Source organism: Hydra vulgaris, chromosome 02 (assembly GCF_038396675.1).
Source record: "Hydra vulgaris chromosome 02, alternate assembly HydraT2T_AEP".
NCBI lineage: Eukaryota > Metazoa > Cnidaria > Hydrozoa > Anthoathecata > Hydridae > Hydra > Hydra vulgaris.
Window position 1 is genome coordinate 42,179,397 of NC_088921.1, and position 21,196 is coordinate 42,200,592.

General features: G+C 27.7%; 1 protein-coding gene across 4 annotated transcripts in view; it reads left to right on the top strand.

Moving 5' to 3' along the window:
- Window positions 1-15,601, top strand: part of LOC100206659 (FERRY endosomal RAB5 effector complex subunit 3) — an 80,067-nt gene extending 64,466 nt beyond the window's left edge. The window contains exons 7-11 of one of the 4 annotated variants that reach the window (XR_010636716.1): window positions 5,536-5,691; window positions 14,296-14,493; window positions 14,767-14,824; window positions 15,002-15,069; window positions 15,172-15,601. Coding sequence is in view for 3 of the 4 variants with exons in the window: in XM_065790973.1 (XP_065647045.1) it covers window positions 5,536-5,691; window positions 14,296-14,498; window positions 14,767-14,824; window positions 15,002-15,069; window positions 15,172-15,261 (575 nt within the window). In the remaining variant the exon portion in view is untranslated. Of the gene's footprint in view, window positions 1-5,535; window positions 5,692-14,295; window positions 14,499-14,766; window positions 14,825-15,001; window positions 15,070-15,171 lie in introns of all 4 variants that reach the window. The other 3 variants (XM_065790973.1, XM_065790974.1, XM_065790975.1) reach the window with 3 other exon arrangements.
- Window positions 15,602-21,196: the final 5,595 nt, after the last annotated feature.

Consider the following 21,196-nt stretch of genomic DNA (forward strand, 5'->3'; position numbering starts at 1 on the left):
GACAGTTCTTGTCTCATTGATTTCATATTAGCTGCATTGTCAGTCACAAAGCTTTTTACTGTGCATCCAAATTTACGTCTTACAGAATCTATTGCTTCTTTTGCTAATTGTGTAAGATATTCACCAGTATGTGAATGACCAGAAGTGTTGATTGTTTCTACTAAAATGTTAATTTTATCTGTAATTACAGAGATACAAACTATAGGTTCATTATGTACATTACTCCAGCCATCTAAAGACATGGCTACAATTTTCCCATTCAATACATTACATTTTTCAATTTCTTCTGTGTAAACTCTATCTAATATTTCTACTCCAATTTGAGTTCTATTAGGTAGAGTGTATTCTGGATGAAGCATATTGATAAATTTTTTAAATTCTTTGTGTTCAACTGTTCTGAAGCTAGAGTTTGTACTGTATATAAATCTACCAAGTTGCAGATCAAATAAATCTTTCTCTTTGAGGCTTGTTCGTGTGAAAAACTTATCAATTTTCAAATATTTATCAGCTGATGTTGATTTGGGCTGGAACCTTTTCATTTGTTGTTGTGATGTTGATGGTGAGTTACCTTTAAAATGAAATTGCAGTTTGTTGAATTATTCTAAATATATATGTTTACAATTTAGGGAAAGTATAAAATTTAAAATGACAATGCACTCATTTAATTACCTTCAAGAAGTTGTTGATCTTCAAATGAATCCATAATTTCATGGGGTTGTGATTGCTTGCACTTTTTTATATGTTCATGCATCCTTTGAATTTGACCTTCCATTTCTTTTCTACACGCATTACAAACTGCTCTACACCCCTTTCTTTCTGGAACAGTCACTTGTGTATATTTTAACCAAATCATATCACATTTGCGCCCAGTTTTTTGAGACATTTTTGTGGTATCAATAAATTATGTTATAACTACTTATACTTTTGCTAAACAATCTCTCTCTCTTTTGCTAAACAGTCTCTCTCTCTCTCTGTTTATATATATATATATATATATATATATATATATATATATATATATATATATATATATATATATATATATATATATATATATATATATATTAGGAAGTTTTCTTAATATATATATATTAAGTAAACTTCCTAATGAAATAAGTTCATCAGGAAGCAATGCTTCTTGATGAACCTATTGAAGGAGAAACTGCCTGTAGAAGAAAACAGATAAATAAGTGTTATTACTAATTTATTACTGCTTTGTTCTATAATAACACTGAGGACTCTATTCTATGAAAAAACAAAAACAAAACTCATGGATTCAAAAAAAATCATCTATGTTGAAGATTAGTTTTATTTGTGAACATAACCCTCTTTTAGTTTCCTGTTGTAAGTTCAAATCATTTTAAAAAAAAAACATTAATTTGGTTTAAACCAACATTTTTTTAATTGGTTTAAACCATGCTTTAAACCAATGGTTTAAACCATTTGGTTAAAACCATGCAACCCTGCTTTAAATACTCTCATTCTAGAACTGGAACCTTTAATTAAATAAATTATTTATTTTGTAGTTTATAAAAAATATTTAAAATAATAACAAGCATAAACAAATTATAATACAAAAAAAATAAATAATTGTAACCTGTTTGCTTTCTTCACAGAGACACACAGTGCTTGTTAGAGCAACCCTTACATCGAATGTACATACACATAGTGCTTGTTAGAGATTTGCATCGAACATTCCTAAAGAGTAATATGTATTAAAAAATATAATGCCATAATTTGAGAAGAAATTAAATACTGTACAGCTATAAAATTTGTTGGCAATTTTTTCAGTTTAATGATTAATTTTTAATGATCAATTTTTTCAGTTTTATTATTTCTTTTTCAACCTTATAGGCATATTGAATAATCTGTTTATATGTTAAAAGGTCACTAACACGTAGTTCATTTAGTTGCCTAGCATATCTTTTACTAAGATGTCTATAGACATATTTAAATATAATTTATATATAATTATATGAATTTAATCACAAATTTGTTCAAACAAACATATTGTTTAATATTGTAGTCTTTTGAAAGTGTATTATTAACTTCACAAAAGTCATCACAATTTAAAAGAGAAAGTTAACATCTGTATGCTGGTATATCAATAACTTTAAAAGGTTATTTTCCAACCAACAAACACTGTTTTTATGTTTTGAAGCTTTAGATCGTTCAGCTGCAATTACTATTGAAATGTTCTTTGTACATTGTTTCTCAGAGGGTTCTCCTTCATTAGTGGTTTTGGATTCACGTTTTTCCAAATTTTTAAAATTTCTGCATTCACTTTTAAAACTATGGCAGGAGAATCAATTTTTTCAGTTTAATTATTTCTTTTTCAACCTTATAGGCATATTGAATAATCTGTTTATATGTTAAGAGGTCACTAACACGTAGTTCATTTAGTTGCCCAGCCTATCTTTTACTAAGATGTCTATAGACATATTTAAATATAATTTATATATAATTATATGAATTTAAGTATTAAAAATGAATGCAAAACGTGGATCTGGGCGACCAACAAGAAAAAAAAAACTATATTATAACTATAGTTATAATATATAATTATAATAAATTATATAAAATAAATAATTTTATTGAATATAAATAGATTTCCTAAAGTGAGCCAAATGTTGACTTTAACTTGGTAATGCCTATGTGTGTGTGTGTATATATATATATATATATATATATATATATATATATATATATATATATATATATATATATATATATATATATATATATATATATATATATATTATATATATATATATATATATATATATATATATATATAGTGACAGTGTTTACCAAAAGCCGGGGGGGGGGAGTATGTGGAACTGAAAAATTTTGTCCAAGGTAAAATGCTTTTTATAAATCCATGAAACAAGTTTACTTGTACAATAAAATACAGTACAATGTTATAATAAAGATTATTTAATAATAAGGTTTAATAAGGTCAATAAGGTTTACATTTTTATCACCTTCTACACTTATTTCAATAATTTTATTTACACTGAAACTTCTTTCTTCTTTGTTCTCAGAACAAAGCGTAGTTTGAAGAATAGACTTGGAGAAGGCATGCCAAGCAGATTGCTTAATAATTGGAATGACTATACTCTTAATATCTAATGACTGGTGTTGAAGTAACTTAAGCTGGTAAAGAATATGTTTTGGTCCTTCTACCTAACTCTGCTTAACTTTGATGTTAAACCAGACAGGAAAATACACTCCTACAATATATTCTACAAGTTTCAGAAGATTTTGGGCTGCATTGTCTTGAGGACCATGATGAGATTCTACAGATTCTATTGGCTGTTGTTAGCCATCTGGCTATGTTAACAGGGATAGTTTCAAGAAGTTCTAGATGCTTCTAGATGACCACTTCATATATCTTTAACTATTTGATAGCCATAATACTGATCAGTAAAAAGGTCTTTCACTACCTCACTACTCAAGTTAATAAGAGGCTCACCAATTTCAATCTTAGTAAAAAAAGGGTTAATTTCAAGGTTGGTTGTTTTATCATGTAAGTTTCCAATAGGTCCACTCCATTTTTTGCCGCTTTTAGATTCTCCATCTAACAATTTAATCAGATGTTTTAATGGTAACTCATTGGTGTGTAGAGCACAGACAATCCAATTTAACTTTTGCCCTAACTTTAGGTCCATTAAGTGCATTACTCCTCCTTCCCAACCAGTTTTAACTTTAGCTGGTGTGAAATAGATACTTCCCATCACCAGAACAAACAGTGTAGTGTTCTTCTTTAACTTTAATGGGGTACTGTCTGTCTGATCCATCTACAGTTAAAAATATTTTAGTCAGATCTTTTTGTCCATCAAAAGATACAGAGTCTATAATCTCTTTATCGCAGTAATTATCAAAATAATTAGCAACTTCATTGATAACTTTATCCTTCGTTCTTCTAACTTTAGAAGAGCTAGGGATAAAGTGATCAATTATTAATCTATTATCATTTTTTGATACAAGTTCTCCATTGACCCATGCTGCAGTAGCTATTGCTGCAGTTGCTTTTAAACCAACACCATATATAATACTGACCATGCAATATTATAGATATCTATATAGTTTCTAGATTTTTTAAACATTTTGTACCTGAGTTTTGAATAGAAATCTCACTATCAAAATTGAACTCTTCAAAAATTTCATGTTTACTAATTTGTTTATCTTGAATATTAGTTTCGTTTTGAGTCATGTGTTTTTTTTCTTTCTCTCATTAGTTTTTCTTCTAATCTTTCGTTTGCAACTTTCTACCTTTATTAACCTTTTTGACTCCATCAAACCACAACAAGTTAATAAGAACTAAGAGTTCCAATCTTTTTCTTTTTTTTCCTTAAAAGGACAGATACGTGTAATCTGGGTACCAACTTTACAATTAATAGGACATTGTTGCTCAGAACAAAGGAATCAGACAAGCTTTGTTTCAAGCATCTTTGAGTTTTGATTAAATTATGTTTTAAACTAGTTACTTATTTGTAACTTCCTTCTTTTAGTATCTCTTGTTTTTGTTTTGAGTGTATAGTCTTTTGATTTTCAATTTTTCATCAAATTTTTATTTGTTCCCAAATTTGAGGTTAATACCACATTTTTGGGAACCATTTTTTTAAATTTGGATTTTTTAACATTTCTATTTAATGACAAAAATCGTGGTGCAAAAAATGCTGAGCAGGCTTAAATCACCAAAATTGAAACCTATTAAGAATTTAAAAAAAAGTTACTCTGAATTTAAAATTTTTAAAATTTAGCCAATTCCAAAAACATACAATAATGACATGTGCCCTTGAAATTTGATGTGAAATAATGATGTTGAAATTTGATGTGAAATAGCCTGTGACTGTCTTATAAACTCTTTGTTTATAATTATAATATAAAAATAGTATTTTTTAATCTTGATTTGATAACTTTTGTATACAATAATTATATATTGAAATAAAGCAAGAAACATCTGTTTACAAAAAAACTTCCCCAAATCATAAGCTCAAAAGTCACAATTCAAAAGCTACATCAGTATGTACCATTTAATTTTCAAAAGCTGTATCAGTTTGTACCATTTAAATTTCAAAAGCTACATCAGTATGTACCATTTAAATTTCAAAAGCTACATCAGTTTGTACCATCTAAATTTCAAAAGCTACATCAGTCTGTACCGAAGCCATGTTACTATGTACCTAAAAATTTAAGTTGTTAAGTCTTGTATGATCTATGATTATTTCTTTGGTTGCTTAAAAAGATCATTTTCACAAGATCATCTCCAAACACAACACTTTTTTCATAATAACTACATTCAACATAATTAAACAAACATAATATAATGGCGTCAATTTCTAAATACTCTCTGAAAACCAAGTTATTGCTTCAAAAATACAATTTTTTATGTTTAATTAAATTCTTTTACATTCTTTCTTAAGAAGTTTAATAAAATAATACATATAAATACAATAATAATCCATATAAAGTTTGATAAATTCATTATAGTAGCAAATATTTAAAAAAAAATTTATTAATTTTTTTAAGAGTTTGATTTGGTGTGCAATGAATCTAGCGACTTCCATTTTACTGAAATTGATAAGCAGCTAAGTGTGATTGAAGAAACTTTGAAGAGTTATCATTTAAGTTCATCAACCTCTGAGCTAAATAAGACAACAAAAAACAAAAATCTGTTACAGACAGGTACAATGTTTTATGCAAACTTTTTAAAGTAATAAAAAGTGTTAATATGATAAAACTTAATTTTTTTAATGTTTACAGAAACATTTAATTTTATTCCCTAAATTAGATATAGTTTTGAATGTTTTTTTTAGATTTTTTTATTTAGTTTTCATTGGATTCAGTTGTAATATTACTTTAAATTTTATTTCCTACGTTTACTATTTCTTATTTGTAATTTTATTTCCTGCGTTTACTATTTCTTATTTGTAATTTTACTTTCTATTTTTAGTATTTTTTATTTGTAATATTTGAATTCTAATTAGATAGGTAGCACTTTAATAGACTTTAAAGTTAAGTGTTGAAGGAGAGCAGTAACTGACCTGGCCCTGGATCTATTTTAACCTTTCTCTGAACCCGGTCTCTTTTTAATTGCAAAATTATCTGTGGTTATTAGAATAGAATTTATTACATTAGGTTATTGCTATGTAAATTAAAAAAATGAAGAAAAAAGTTTAAAAAAAAAGCAGTATGCTTCTACTAAATAATAAGTTAACATTTATACTTGGTGGAAAATATTTTTTTCTATTTTTAGTAAACTTAGGGATAACCATAAAGTTCCAAAGAACTTTTTGGTAATCCTTAAGGTTACTAAATAATGGCCACTACTGATAACACTATGGATAACGACAATATTCCATGTTATCCATGCTACCCATGGTTCAGACTTGTCTAAAAATGGTGAAATTGATATTATCACATCTTTATACTAATTACTTTGTAAAAAAAAGGTATAATGACTTGAAATACAAAAGTCTGTTGCGTAGAAGGGTTTAAAAATGAGTGGCCCTAAGTAAAATATACACTTTTTTTAACATTACCTAGGGCCACCAGCTATTTTACCCAGAGGCGTGTGGGCTCCAAAAAGCTCAAGCAAGATTTTTCAAAAAAAACCTATTTTTGGAGGATTTTACCATAAATGCTTGATACATTATATACAATCCTTGTTTTACAATGGCATGTAACTTAGAGTAAACCAAATAGAATTATAAAAAGAATTGTTTTTTATCAGCATCAAAATTAATTCTTAAAAATGTAATAAAGATAGATTTCAAACAAAGGTTGAATGTTTAAGAGAATGTAGAAATGGGTAATTTTTATCACCTGATGGTTAATTGCTAAAAAAAATAATTTGTGTTGAAAAATAATTTTATGTTAAATAGCTGAACAATAGGCATTCCTGGAATTATAAATACTTTTATAATATTGAGATTATAATTAGTACCAAGTTTTATTTGAAATAAAAGTTGATAACTTGTTAAACTATTTTAAAAGAAACAAGAAAGTCGATTACTTGATAATTAAAATGGAACTTGCATTCATACAAAACATTTAAACTCAAATCAGATTTTTTTTTTTCTTTTTTTTTTTTAGTTTTAATGCTTTGAAATCACCTTTTTAAACAACTTTTTATGTGATAACTTGGAATTTCGATTAATTAATTCCTTTTGTTTTTCTTTATCAATTTTTGTTATATCTTTATCTATTCAAATAGCATGATTTTTTTTCCTTTTCTAAAGAAAGATTTAATAGTAAATAAGTAATTTTTTTAATCATTTTTTATCGATTTAAAAATAATTCAACTGCAAAAAAGGTCAAATAACAAACTTAAGAGTTTAACTTTAAGTCGCTTCAATATATATATATATATATATATAGAGAGAGAGAGAGAGAGAGAGAGAGAGAGAGAGAGAGAGAGAGAGAGAGAGAGAGAGAGAGAGAGAGAGAGAGAGAGAGAGAGAGAGAGAGAGAGAGAGAGAGAGAGAGAGAGAGAGGGAGGGAGGGAGGGAGGGAGGGAGGGAGTATGTATATATTTATACATACATACATATAAATATATATATCTAAAACTTGGTTCTTATACATAAAATGACTAAATACATCAAAAATATTGATCTGAGACAAGTGTCTTGGTTTAAAATAAGAGACAAGAGCTTGGTGTAAAACATGAGACAAGAGCTTGGTGTAAAACCTGAAATTTTTGAAAATTGACAGTTTTTGTCATATTTTTCGAGTTTTTATTATTTTAAATGCACTTGTAATGAAAAATGGAAAAAAATTAGTCATAAGCATGATTTTGTAATTATTCTTTAATAAATTAGTCATTATTTTTATTTTAGTGTTCACTGCTATTTGTTATTTATAAAACTTTGATCTGTTTAGTATACATGTAATTTAAAATGGTTTTAATATTTTTAGTTTCATAAATAAATAAGTGTATTAAAAAAAAATAAAAAATCATCAAAAAAAAAGACAAAAGGAAAAGAAAAAGTGCACTGACAAAAGAAATTTAAAACTCTGCTAAAATATTCCATAAACTACATAAATTTGTAAAACACTAATATTTTTTTGATGATATAAAAAGTGTTGATCTAATGAACAATATAAATAAAAATAATTAAATAAATCACTTACCATACCACTGGTAGAAAAAACTAGGCACGATAATTAAAATTTAAATAAAAATGCCAGAAACAAAACTAAAATAACTAAAGTGAGTAAACAGAAAATACTAATAAATTTTCCTCTAAGACCATTTAAGCCACATAGGTACTTTCAGCACAAATAAACCAAAAACAATCAAATGGCAATATACCTAATAAAAACTTTTTTAAAATGAAATAAAACACAGTAGAGTCTTCAAAAAACTCTAACGCTGTCATAGATTCGAATTTGGTTAACCAATCTAAAGTGTAAGAAAATGAAACAACCCGCGCAACTTAAAATCATAACTAAAAATCAAGTAATATATGATAGTAGAAAAAGTATATATATCGCCTGTAAAAATATAAAGATTTAAAAATGTAGTGAAGGATATAAGAAATTCTCTGAATAATAATAAAAGACGAAAATTGTGCATGTGAAAATTAAAACAAAGCTGAGTAATGAATGTATGATGATATAGCATAAAAGTTCCTTGAAAATGGTAATAATATGAAAATCAGTGGATAAATAATGCATTAAAAAATATTGTAATAAGATTAACTAAATACTAAAATAAGACCAGATAAATTTTAGCCAAATAAGTGGTTAAAAAATTATTTTTGGGTGATATAATAATAATATAAGTCGTGATATAAAAACGATGTATGAAGCGGAAAAAAATATAGTTTAGAAGTAAAGCTTTCTCTACGGTCTGAATTAAACGTAATTTTGAGACGATAACAAAACAACAACAAAAAGGCGTCCATCAACAAAACACGTCGAAAGCCGCTAGTTAAAAACAATTGCTATTATATATATATACATATATATATATATATATATATATATATATATATATATATATATATATATATATATATATATATATATATATATATATATATATAAGCTACAATACAAAATTATATGTATATGAACCCTAAAATCAAAACTCAATCACTCATGTTAACCTCGTATACATGACATACAAATCTACATCTACATTACAACCATATACTATCTATTAAAAGAAAATATTCTAAATAAGAAATCTAAATAAGAATGAGTTCAAACAAAGATCTAATAAAAGATCAAAAAGCATGCAGACGATGTAAACAGGCTGTATGTGCATAAGACTGTATAGGTCTAATGTGTAAGTCCGTGCTGTTTATGTCGTTTAGTAGAGTCTTGTGTTGTTAGTAACCAGCGTAAAAGATTTATCTCCTAACTACACCAAGCCAGCCCAGTCATACTCCAGAAAACCATGATGGATTAAACACCTATGCATGGATTTATAACTGACTTATGACTAATAAACTAGCCCATGCGTCTTCCACAGACAAACAACTTTCGCAGTGAATGTAATTGTGATTTAGAAAATAGTCGTGCTCCATGACCGTAACACTAACCCTTATGGGCTAGGCCCAATATTATTTACACTAAAACAAGTTGTACAAAAAAAATCACCAAGAAAAAGACAAAAGGAAAAGAAAAAGTGCACTGTTCAAAAGTAATTTAAAACGGTCTCTGCTAAAGTATTCCATAAATAAACTTCCAGTTACACTAGCTGCCTAGCGTCAGAAATATCCTACAGTATTTTCACTTTTTTTCTAATTTATTTATTTAGTCCAATAAATATAAATATATATTTGAATAAATTTTCTTTTATAAGGGAGCACCAGGTTTTAATCCATCAAAAAATTTTTGTCTGACCAATAAAAATAGAAACCAGAACTCTAGTTTGTGAGGGTAGAACATGTGAGAGATTAATAACTGACATCTGGATAAAAAATTTGTAACTGACATCTGAATAATTAATTAGTAACTGACATCTGGATAAAAAATTAGTAACTGACATCTGGAGTTCAGATGTCAGTTACTTATTAATTATCCATTGTCAGTGGAAGGTCTTTTAGGTAAATTTTAAAAATATAATTTTTCATGGTATGCCTCACAAATTTACTTTTATAGTAACTTCAGCTATGTAAAATTTACTTGTAACTTCAGCTATTTAATATTTTTCAGTCAAAGTATCCTTAGACTCATGGAAAAATATAATAAAATGTAAGGATTGAATAAACTAAACTGGAGTTCCAGCAAACCCAACTGAACTCATAAACAATTAAAGTTCCACATGGAGATTAATAATTTGTTTCATATATCTGTTCACATATCTGTTCACGTATCTGTTTCACGTATCTGTTTCACATACCTGTTCACATGTTCCTCAACTAATTAATATAGTAATGAAAGTTTGGAGAAGAACAGAATAGGCAAAAATAGAAGATGTAGGTTTTTATGAAGATCAAAGATCTGAAAGGAATATGACTATGACTGCACAGCAAGATTCTGTCCACAATTCTTTAACATATGTATCATATTTTGCAGCATATAATTTTTATTATAATAAATGTTGCCCAATACACAGCAATTAGAAATTTGTTAGATTTTGATCTCATACAGTTCGCCCACTTCAATCCCTGGCTATTTAAAAGGGGTTTGTACAAGATTAGCTAAGTTTCCTGGCCGACAATTATTCTTGATAACCTCCTGCCATCATGTCGGAGAGATTCATATAGCTGTAGTTGTAAATAAAACTGTTAAGCCTGGGAATAAACTATTTATATCATAAAACTATAAAAGGTTAGAAAATAGTAAGACAAAGATAAAACTACTTCACTTTAAAATACCTTTTTGCAAAAACAAAATGTATAAGTTTCTAATTTCAAAATTATTTACATTTAAACTCTTGAGAAGTGCAGAGATTATTGTGAACTTGTGGGGAAAAATCAGATTATTAGGTGAAAATTAAAAAATATGGAGCTTTTTCACACGCCTTGAATTTCACGAAATTCAAGTTGCATTTCTCTAAAATCAGGCAGGTTTTTATTCTGAATAATAAAATACTCAAAGAGATCTATAGATATCGTGGTTTTTGACATGCAATTTTTAAAGTAAAACTTTAAATTTTATAAGTTTTGATATTTTAGTCTTATTATTTAAGAATAATTTATGTCATAAAAATAACAAATTGTTTAAAAACAATGGTTTGCAAAATGGTTTAAAGTCAAATGTAAAATACAAAGAAAATAACTCTAAACCAATTTTTTTTTCCACTGACATACTTTTCTTAAAATCAGTAGAAATATAGTAAAAATGAAACTAATAGAAGTAGCACTTTGATTTTATCTTGTCAAAATTAGTTAACAAGTTTTCAGTAGTGACATTTTAGACCTATTTTATCTACATTGCATTATTTTTAATTTACACTTTTAAGATCAACGAGACTATTGGCAGATGTATATTAAATATGAGCTTGCTGTAGAGGTGAAATTCAAATCATTGTAAAACCATGAGAGGTGTTTTGTGCGGGCATTAGCATCTTTTGACAGAAATCACAATATAAAAATGGTAAAAATTCTGTATTAAAAACAAAGGAAGGTCCAAAAAGATGTAAAAACGGATTGAATCAAAGCTGAAATCATTCTGAAATCAATTTTTGTTGATAAAGACCAGCCACTACGTCTTCAGTTGTATATTTCACCAAACTACTGGTTAATTTTTGATATTCTAAATAATAGTTTGAAAAAATGCCTATGGGCGAGACTCCCTCAGACTTTTGGATACAATTAATAATAAAACTTTTAAAATCTTTCAAAGTTGCTAACAACTTATCAGAACTCACAACAAAATTGTAAATCTATTAGTTTAAGAAATATAAAGCATAGTTTAAGAAATTTATTTTTCAAAACAAGAAATATATTTCTTGTTTTTAAAAATAAATTGCGGGGTAGGATATTTATTTCTTAAAAGCAAAAAACGTATTTCTTATTTTAAAAAAAATATTTTGTAATAAAAATTCAATTTTGCTGTGTTTACAGTAAAATATATTCAAGATAATGCAGAGCGTGTGATGAGCTTGGAGAAGCTTCAGAAGCTTCTTTAAATAAAGAGCTCTTGTGAAGAGCCATTAAAAAAGAAGAAGAGTTGATTCATGGAGCTAGCTACAGTGACTGCTTTCTTGCTTTCTTGTTATTGAATGTTATTGAAATTTTGATCCGATACCTAGCTGCAAACTCTGAACCTTGAAAGTACATTTAAAAATTGTTTTCACTTTACATATTTTCTTGAGCTATTTATAAGTTAGAAATTTATGTATGTAAATATTTATTGTACATTTGCAGCATTTAAATGCTGAATTCTGAAGCAAATTTGCTTCAGAAACAAGAGATTTGGGGCAGTAATGGATCCAGCATTTTTTGGAGCCTGGAGCAAAATCCAAACATATACATGTTTATACTTATGTCAAATAATGATGCTTTTTAAAAAGTTGCAATTATTGGAAGCTGGGAACAAAAAAAAACCCTAAAATTTAATACCCCTGCCCCAAACGTGACAGAAAAACAACAAGTTGATGAAATAAATTTTTTGCTATTCTTAACTAAATTTATATACATCCATAAATTTTAAGTATTGTTTTACAATCTCTAAGTGTTCAAAAGTTGACCATATAAAATTTGTAACTCCCTCAAATTGAGGGGGGTTTAAACTTTATATGGTCATAATTTATGAATGCTGAGAAATAATACTATGAAACTTAAAATTTATTGATGAATATAAACTGAGTTAAGTAAAGCAAAAAAATATTTTATCAACTTGTTACTCTCACCTTTAGGGCAGGGGGATAATATTTTAAGGTTTTTTTGTTCTCATCCTCCAATCATTACATTAAAGCATCATTATTTGACATAAGTATAAACATACAGATGTTTGGATTTTGCGCCATGTCTGTTAGTATCTCAAACGCCAAAAAATGATCTGTGGTTTGATGCTTACTCTAGGATTTTTTTCGACATAAAGCAAGCATAACCTTTCAAGTTAAAGACTCTTCGTTTGATAACAAAATGAGGTAAAAATCATAAAGTTTGTTGTATGACTGAAAAAAAGCTCAAAGATCAGCAAAAAATCACTTTGAAAGATAGGTACAACATATTTCTTAAATTAAAAAGCACAGTGTTTTTTTTTTTGTTACTGGAATACATTAAGAAAATATTGTGAAACAAATTAACTGGATTTGACATCAGAATCTATTTGCGCCAATGCTTGGAAATTTCTCTAAATTTATTTAATAATCATAAAAAGTGTAACTTCCAACAAATGGCGCGAATACTTCTATCAATAAAAATAAATTTTTTTAATATAAATATGACCACTCACTATGCCTCTCATTAACCGCTCTGCATAAAAAATGGTTGTTGAAAAAAATTTATGGGATTGGCTATATGGATTTTTTTTCTAAATTACGTATTACGATATCTAAATTACATGTTGTGTTTCTCAATTACATATTTTGATTTCCTAATTACAACTTTTATGTTCTCAATTACATTTTGAAAAGGTGTAGACAATTATATCCAGCCTGCAGCTGGATTTAATTGTTACATTTTGAAGGTCCTGCAAAAAATAATTTACAGATAATAATATCAAATTAAACATTTGCATGCACCAGCAATAATAATGGAATTAAAAAGTTGTAATTTGTCAATACACTATGACCCGAAAGTCTGCTATTAAATTGAACCCATGTCACTTATTTCATCAAATTAGCTTACATCCGCTTCTGGAACAAACAGAACCAACTTGTTCAATGTGTTCAACTTTTAATTACAAGGTAAATTAAGGCAACAAAATTAAAAATTCAAAGAACTTTACCCTGAGAATATATATTATAAACTTTTCTTAATTACAACTATTATGTTCTCAATTACATCTTACGATTTCTTATTTACAACTTTCATGTTCTAAATTACATCTTTATTACAACTTTCAAGTTCTCAATTACATTTTGAAAAGGTGTAATATAATGTTGCTCTATTCTTTTAAGAATATTGAGCACTCTATTTTGTAGAATACATTTAAAATTAATTTTGTGTGTGTGTATATATATATATATATATATATATATATATATATATATATATATATATATATATATATATATATATATATATATATATATATATATATATATACATACACACACACACACACACATACATACATACTAACATACATAGATATATTTTTAAATAATAATTTTCCTGTTAAATTTTTTTTTATTGTTATTAGTTTATTTTATTTAAGGTGATTTTTACATCACAAAGCATTCGAATCTTGCTGAAGTGCATGCTGTTTTCCATTTAGTATGTGATGACTCAGTAATTTCTGGCTCTTTAAATTCACGCCATCCAATAATGATTGGTTTGCGAAATATACTATTAGTAGCAGCCCGGCATAGCATCAACAATCTTATAGTTCCATTGCTTCTTGTTCATGAAATGGGTGAGGTAACCCCTAATTTAAATCAAATTTAATTCAATAAGAACTGTTGTTGTTTAAATTTACTTATAGAACTTTACTTTTCATTATTCTTCAAATTTGTTTGACTTCTTTTTAACAACTATTTGATGTTGTTTTGTTTGTTTCCTTAAAAACATGAAGTTCCTTATTAAACTTTATAGTTTAATGTTACAGTAATGTTTAACCTTTAATAAAGTTAAATAGTCATGTTTAACCTTTTTGTAACCTATTTGTAGTAATTTTTAATCTTTTTAGAACTTTACAGTTCAATGGTGTATGAAGAGAGCTGAGCTTATTTTTAAATGTGTTAAAGGTAATTTTTCGTTTGTTAAAGGTAATTTTTAAATGTGTTAAAGGTAGTTTTTTAGAAATTTTTTTTTAAAGGTATTGTTTTAAAATGACATTCATATTCAATAGATTTTTATGAGAATTTTCTCAATGAATATCGATTAAAACTTGAGATAAATGTTGAAAAGTTTTTATGTTTTAGGTTTTATGATGGAAGGTTTGTCATGGGATGGTCAAGACTCAAAAACTGTACAGTTTGTGGTTCCTCCGGTATATGATAATATTTTATTTTGATTTACTTTTATGCATTATTTTTAACACAAAGTTCAATATAATCATAGTTTTTGAATTTACATAAAAATATTTTTTCAGGGAATATCAGAAGAATTGTTTTTGGCTTTCAGTAATATGCTTCCAAATATCTTCCGAGTGTCAACAACACTTAATCTCTCCAACATCTAACATATGTTGAAACACAAATTTCGTTGACACTATTTTTTCCTATTGTTTTGCTGTTTGTTTGTTTTTTTGGAAATGACTTTTTCTGGAATAAAAATGGAATAAAAAGGCGGTTATGGACAGAAATTATTTTCCGCCCTCTCTTCTCCACACAAACATACTTTTTGAATTCTTGATGCATTCGTACCTCAAAAAAAACTTTATAATGGTAACCCTTTTTTGAACTCAGCGCCATCTTTTGAAATTTAACGTAGTCATAAATGCTATGTTAATTTATATATAATATAACTGTTAATTTTTTAACTTGAAATATATTTTTCTAATTTGAAATGATATATATAAATAGTTTAGTAGATATTTTTCGGTTTAGTAGATATTCTTTAAATATCATTCTACGTTATTAATAATAACGTAGATTATTATACATAACATTTAGTATATAAAAATTGCAATAATAAATATAATAATTTAATTACTTAAAATTACATATATTACTTAGATAACTAACTAGTTAATAACATAGTTAACCTAGGTCAAGCTTTAGTTGTATTGTTTTTTTACCTTTTTGTCACAGTATTTCCAACAGCAACACCAACACCAACAGGTGTTGGAAAAAATAAGTAAGAACCAGTTAAACAAATAAAGTATCTGAAAAAAAAAATGCGTGCTGGAAATGAACAAAGAAAACAAATTTATTGCGAACAAAAATCAATAAGTGTCGAAAACCAATAACAGAAACCTTCGATTAGAAACATTATTCGAAACTATTTTGGTATGTGAAAAAAATAGTAGCAAACAATAAAAATTTGAATGATAAAAAGTTGTAGCAAATAAAAAAAGGTAAGGCTTATACTTTTTTTTATTTGCTACAACTTTTTATCATTTAAATTTTTATTGTTTGCTACTATTTTTTTTTTCCCACTATTTTTGTCTGAAAAGTGACAATTAAAAACAGCTTATACTATAAGCTGTTTTTAGTTGTCACTTTTCAGACAAATTACATCGTCATATACAATGTGCCGGAGGATTAAAAAGTTGGTGCTAATGGAAGAATTAAAAAGTTAACAATTACGAGTTTAAAACAAAACTTACAATATAAAAGTTTATGATAAAACAAAGAAAGATTTATTAACTTTTCCGATAATCTTTAAAAAATAGATTCATGATGAGACCCAAATTGTACTGAAGCACTTAACATAATATCCTCTTATTGTCTTAAAAAAAAATTTGGTTACAAGATTTTTTATTAAAGTGGGTGTTATTTCTGCAATTCTTTACCTCAATGTTGGTAGATATAACCTTAGGCAGCACAGCACCATAGACATATACATATGGGAAAGTCGGGTAGCACCGGACGGCGGGTAACTCCGGACAATTGATGTGCAGTTTAAACTTAAGTAGCCATGTGATTTTAAATACTACAAAAACATTGTTTGAGTAAAAATATTGTATATGCAAAACATCACAAAGTTGTTAACAAGGCCAAGGCCAACAGTTTCAAGACCTTAATTTATGGCTATAAGGCAAGGCCAAGGACTAACAACTCTGATCTATCATAATATGTCAAAGCGATTGGCTGGGAGTGCAAGATATTGTTTACCACCACCAGAAGAGCCATGTATTATATTTGATTCACATATTAATATATCTAATTTTTATGCAAACTAATAACTTTTTATTGATTAAACATTTTTATTTACAATATTTATTTAAAAAATTCGTTTAGTACTTAAATTCACTGGTTTTAAAACTTGTAATTATGAATGAGGCATGATCGGGTGGGATCGGACGCATGTATGGGGGGTGGTTCCGGACAACTTAATCCATTTGCACATTAAAAATGAGCAATTTTTTTTTATATAAATAATAATACATTTAATATAATACACAAATCCATTAAAGTAAGTCATTTAATTCCAACAAAAAGACCTAAGATTTGAAAAAAGTGTTTTTAAAGTGTTTATTTTCATTATTAAAAAGCTAAAGTTTATATTTCTAAATGATGACATTTTCATTCCCGTTCCTTATATATCATGGCAATTTTTAAAGTCGATTTTTTTTTAAACATGTTGAGAACATTCCGTTGTTAATTAAATATGTATTATATTTATGTCATACGAGTCAAAAAGAGGTAAAATTTTGGTATATATATATATATATATATATATATATATATATATATATATATATATATATATATATATATAAATTAGTAAAAAACACTTATCTAACTTTTTTCTTAAACTAGTAAGTTAGTTCTTATAGTAGCAAGTAAGTTGGTATCAAAATTGGGAAAAAGAGAAAAAGATTTAATTAAAGTTTACATCTATGACAAATAGTATCTAAAAAGCCAATAGTTGTAGCTGCTAAAGCACGAATTAATTAACAAACGTCCAGCTCATCTTCAGTAAATAATGTACTGTTTGCAGCTGTAGAAAAAAATACTTGTCAATTCTATTCTTAAATGCGTTAACTGACGGAACCTTTTTGCATGCTGACGGCAAGTTATTCCAATCATTGACAATACGATTTGTAAAAAAAATTGTGACGAGCATTACTATATGTGAATTCACGCATTAGGACGTTGGAAGATGATCTGCGAATTGGTGGATTATGCCAATTGATACTCTCAAAACCGTTTCCTAGCTTAAACTGTTGGATTAAGTCTCCTGCGAGTTTCCAAAGTAATAAAATTGAGCCGACGACACCTTTCAGCGTAAGGTAATCCTATTAAATCATGAGGTAATTTTGTTGCTTTGTGCTGAATTTTTTCGATTTCTTTGATGTCACCTTTTAAGTAAGGACACCATACCGGAATAGCGAATTCCAGGTGCGGCCTAACATACGTAGTGTATAATTTACTCCAAAGCTTCATATCTCTTGATCTAAATGTTTTTTTTAATAGGCCAAGTATCATATTCGCTTTACGTGTTGCAACCTGTATGTGTTGATTCCATTTTAGATCATTAGATATAAAGATACCCAGGTCTCTCTCAATATCCGTTGACTCAAGAGTAAGTGATGTATTTCCATCATTCATTACATGTTCATGATTACTATTTCCATAACCAAGGTGCATAACTTTACATTTTGGAACATTTAACTCCATTAGCCATTCCTTTGACCATTCTGTGACAATGTTTAAATCATTTTGGAGGATCAGGCGATTAGCATCGTGAAACTCAGGTCTTATTTCTTGTAACAGTTTAGTGTCGTCAGCATAGATTTTATGAACTGATTTTAACTTATCCGTTAAGTCGTTTATATAAATGATAAATAATGTTGGACCAAGTACAGACCCTTGAGCAACTCCGCTTAGAACATCGGTCCAGTCGCTAAAGTGTTCACCTAAAAAAGTTCGCTGTTTTCTACTAATCAAAAATGACTCAATCCATTTTAGAACATTTCCATTAATCCCATATGCTTTCAATTTATGAAGTAGTCTACGGTGAGAAACTTTATCAAACGCTTTCGCGAAATCCAAAAATGCAATATCGACAAAATTTCTTTTACTTAACGCTTTCGTGATGTAGTCGACACTCTCCAATAAGTTAGACATGCATCCTTTTTTGGACATAAATCCATGTTGATTATGTGAGATGCAGCTCGTTTTTTCAAGATATTTAATTATCTAAATATTCATCCACGGCGCATTACGGGTGATATGGACTTTTTTTAACGGAATAAATTCCTTGCTGAGTTTATCATATTTATTGCAGAAAAGTTCATAGCACTCATTAGTGTTTTTATTTTCAAATAATTGCTTCCAGTTAGTTTTCATAATTTAATTTCGAAATTTATACAGTCACTTTTATTAAAGTCATATTTTTTGTTTGAGAAAGTAGTCTTATTTTTAGAAAGGACGACATAATCCCAACTCAATATGCGATGACCTTGAGACGAATTACCTAACGGCAGAGAGCTAGATAAGTTGACTATTCTTGTTGATAAGTCTGTAATAATTAAATCCAAAATGTTTTTTGCTTTACCATTAGGTGCTTCGAATGTTGAGAAATCAACTAATTGTTCTATGATTAGCCAAAGTAAAAAGAAAAATACTTGCCGCACTATTTTGACCACTTAGTAATTCAATCCTGTCATCATCGTGCCATTTGATATCCGGAAAGTTGAAATCACCTGCTAGTAACATAAAACTATACGCTTTTCTATCAACAGCTTGCTTAGCCAATATAATTGTTTTATTTATATCATTTATATGCGATAAAGGTGGTCTATAGACACAACCAATAAAAACAACTTCGCTACCGATTTTAATTTCACACCATATTTGCTCGGAGTTGCTGTTGTTTAAGATCTCTATACCTCACTCACGACTAGATCACGCTTGATGTAGATAGCAACACCTCCACCGTGACTAATTCGATTTTTCTTTACTAGTGAGTAGTTGTTCAAACGAGAAGCAGATATTTCAGTAAACCATGTCTCAGAAATAAAGATTAAATCATACATGTTTATGTCACAAAGTGCAGATAATTCGTTCATTTTTTCCGGATTAAGGGAAGTTGTGTTAGTATAAAAACATTTTAAAAATGTATTTTTATTTGTTTCTGCAATGTTTGAACTCATTCTTATTTAGGTAATATTTTCTTTTAATATATAGTATGTGGTTGGAATGTTAAATGCAGATTTGTATGTTATGTATATGTTGTTATCATGTGTGATTGTTTTTCATTTTAGGATTCATATAAATATATATAAGAGCGATTCTTTTTGACTAGCGGCTTTCGACATGTTTTGTTGATGGACGTCTTTTTGTTGTTGTTTTTGTTATGGTCTCAAAATTATATTTAATTCGGACCGTAGAGAAAACTTTACTTTTTCGGAAACTTCGATTTAGATATGGTCTCAAAGTTACCTTTAATTCGGACCGTAGAGAAGACTTTACTTCTTAAACAATATTTTTCCCGCTTCTTACATCGTTTTTATATGACGACTAATATTATTGCTTTATCACCCAAAATAATTTTTTAAACACTCATTTGGCTTAAATTTATCTGGTCTTATTTTAGTATTTAGTTGATCTTATTACAATATTCTTTGGTGTATGATTTATCCGCTGATTTTCATGTTGTTGCTGTTACCAAGGAGCTTTTGTGCTATATTATCGTACGTTCATTACTCGCCTTTATTTTAATTTTCACAGACACAGTTTTCGTCTTTTATTATTATTCAGAGAATTTCTTATATCCTTCACTACATGTTTAAATCTTTACATTTTTTCAGGCGATATATATATATATGTTTTTTTCTACTTTCTAATATACTTGATTTTTAGTTATGATTTTAAGTTGCGCGGGTTGTTTCATTTTCTTACACTATAGATTGGTTAACAAAATTCGAATGAAGTATCTATGACTACGTTAGAGTTTTTTGAATACTCTATTATGCTTTATTTTATTTTAAAAAGGTTTTTAATAGGGTATATTGCCATTTGTCTGACGGGATAAACTAGTTATAAGTGCTGATCCTCATCGAAACGCCAGTAATAATGGACGCGACTCTGAGGAGATGTTTATTACTTAATCACTACACAAATTATGTTTACACATTGGCATTAATGTTTTTTTTTCCATTCTGGGGCCTTTCATTATTGTTTGCATACTTTTTATTTTTTTATGTATTTTTTGTTTTATTTACTTTTTGTTTGGTGATATATTTTTTGTTTATCTTAGTTCATATTAGTATTTATATAACAATTTATTTTTTATTATTATTGTTAGTACTGTTTGGGTGCATTGTTTGTCTTCTTTTAAATATTCCTCTATTAATCTTTATTTTTGTCTTGACAACTGTCAAAATATGCTTTGTTTGAAAAATAATTCTCCTTAAGTCTAATGTACTTCATTTCTTCCCTCAGGCGTTCACTGCTCGTGTGTGACCATTCGGCGAATTTTATATATGTCAGAATTATATATAT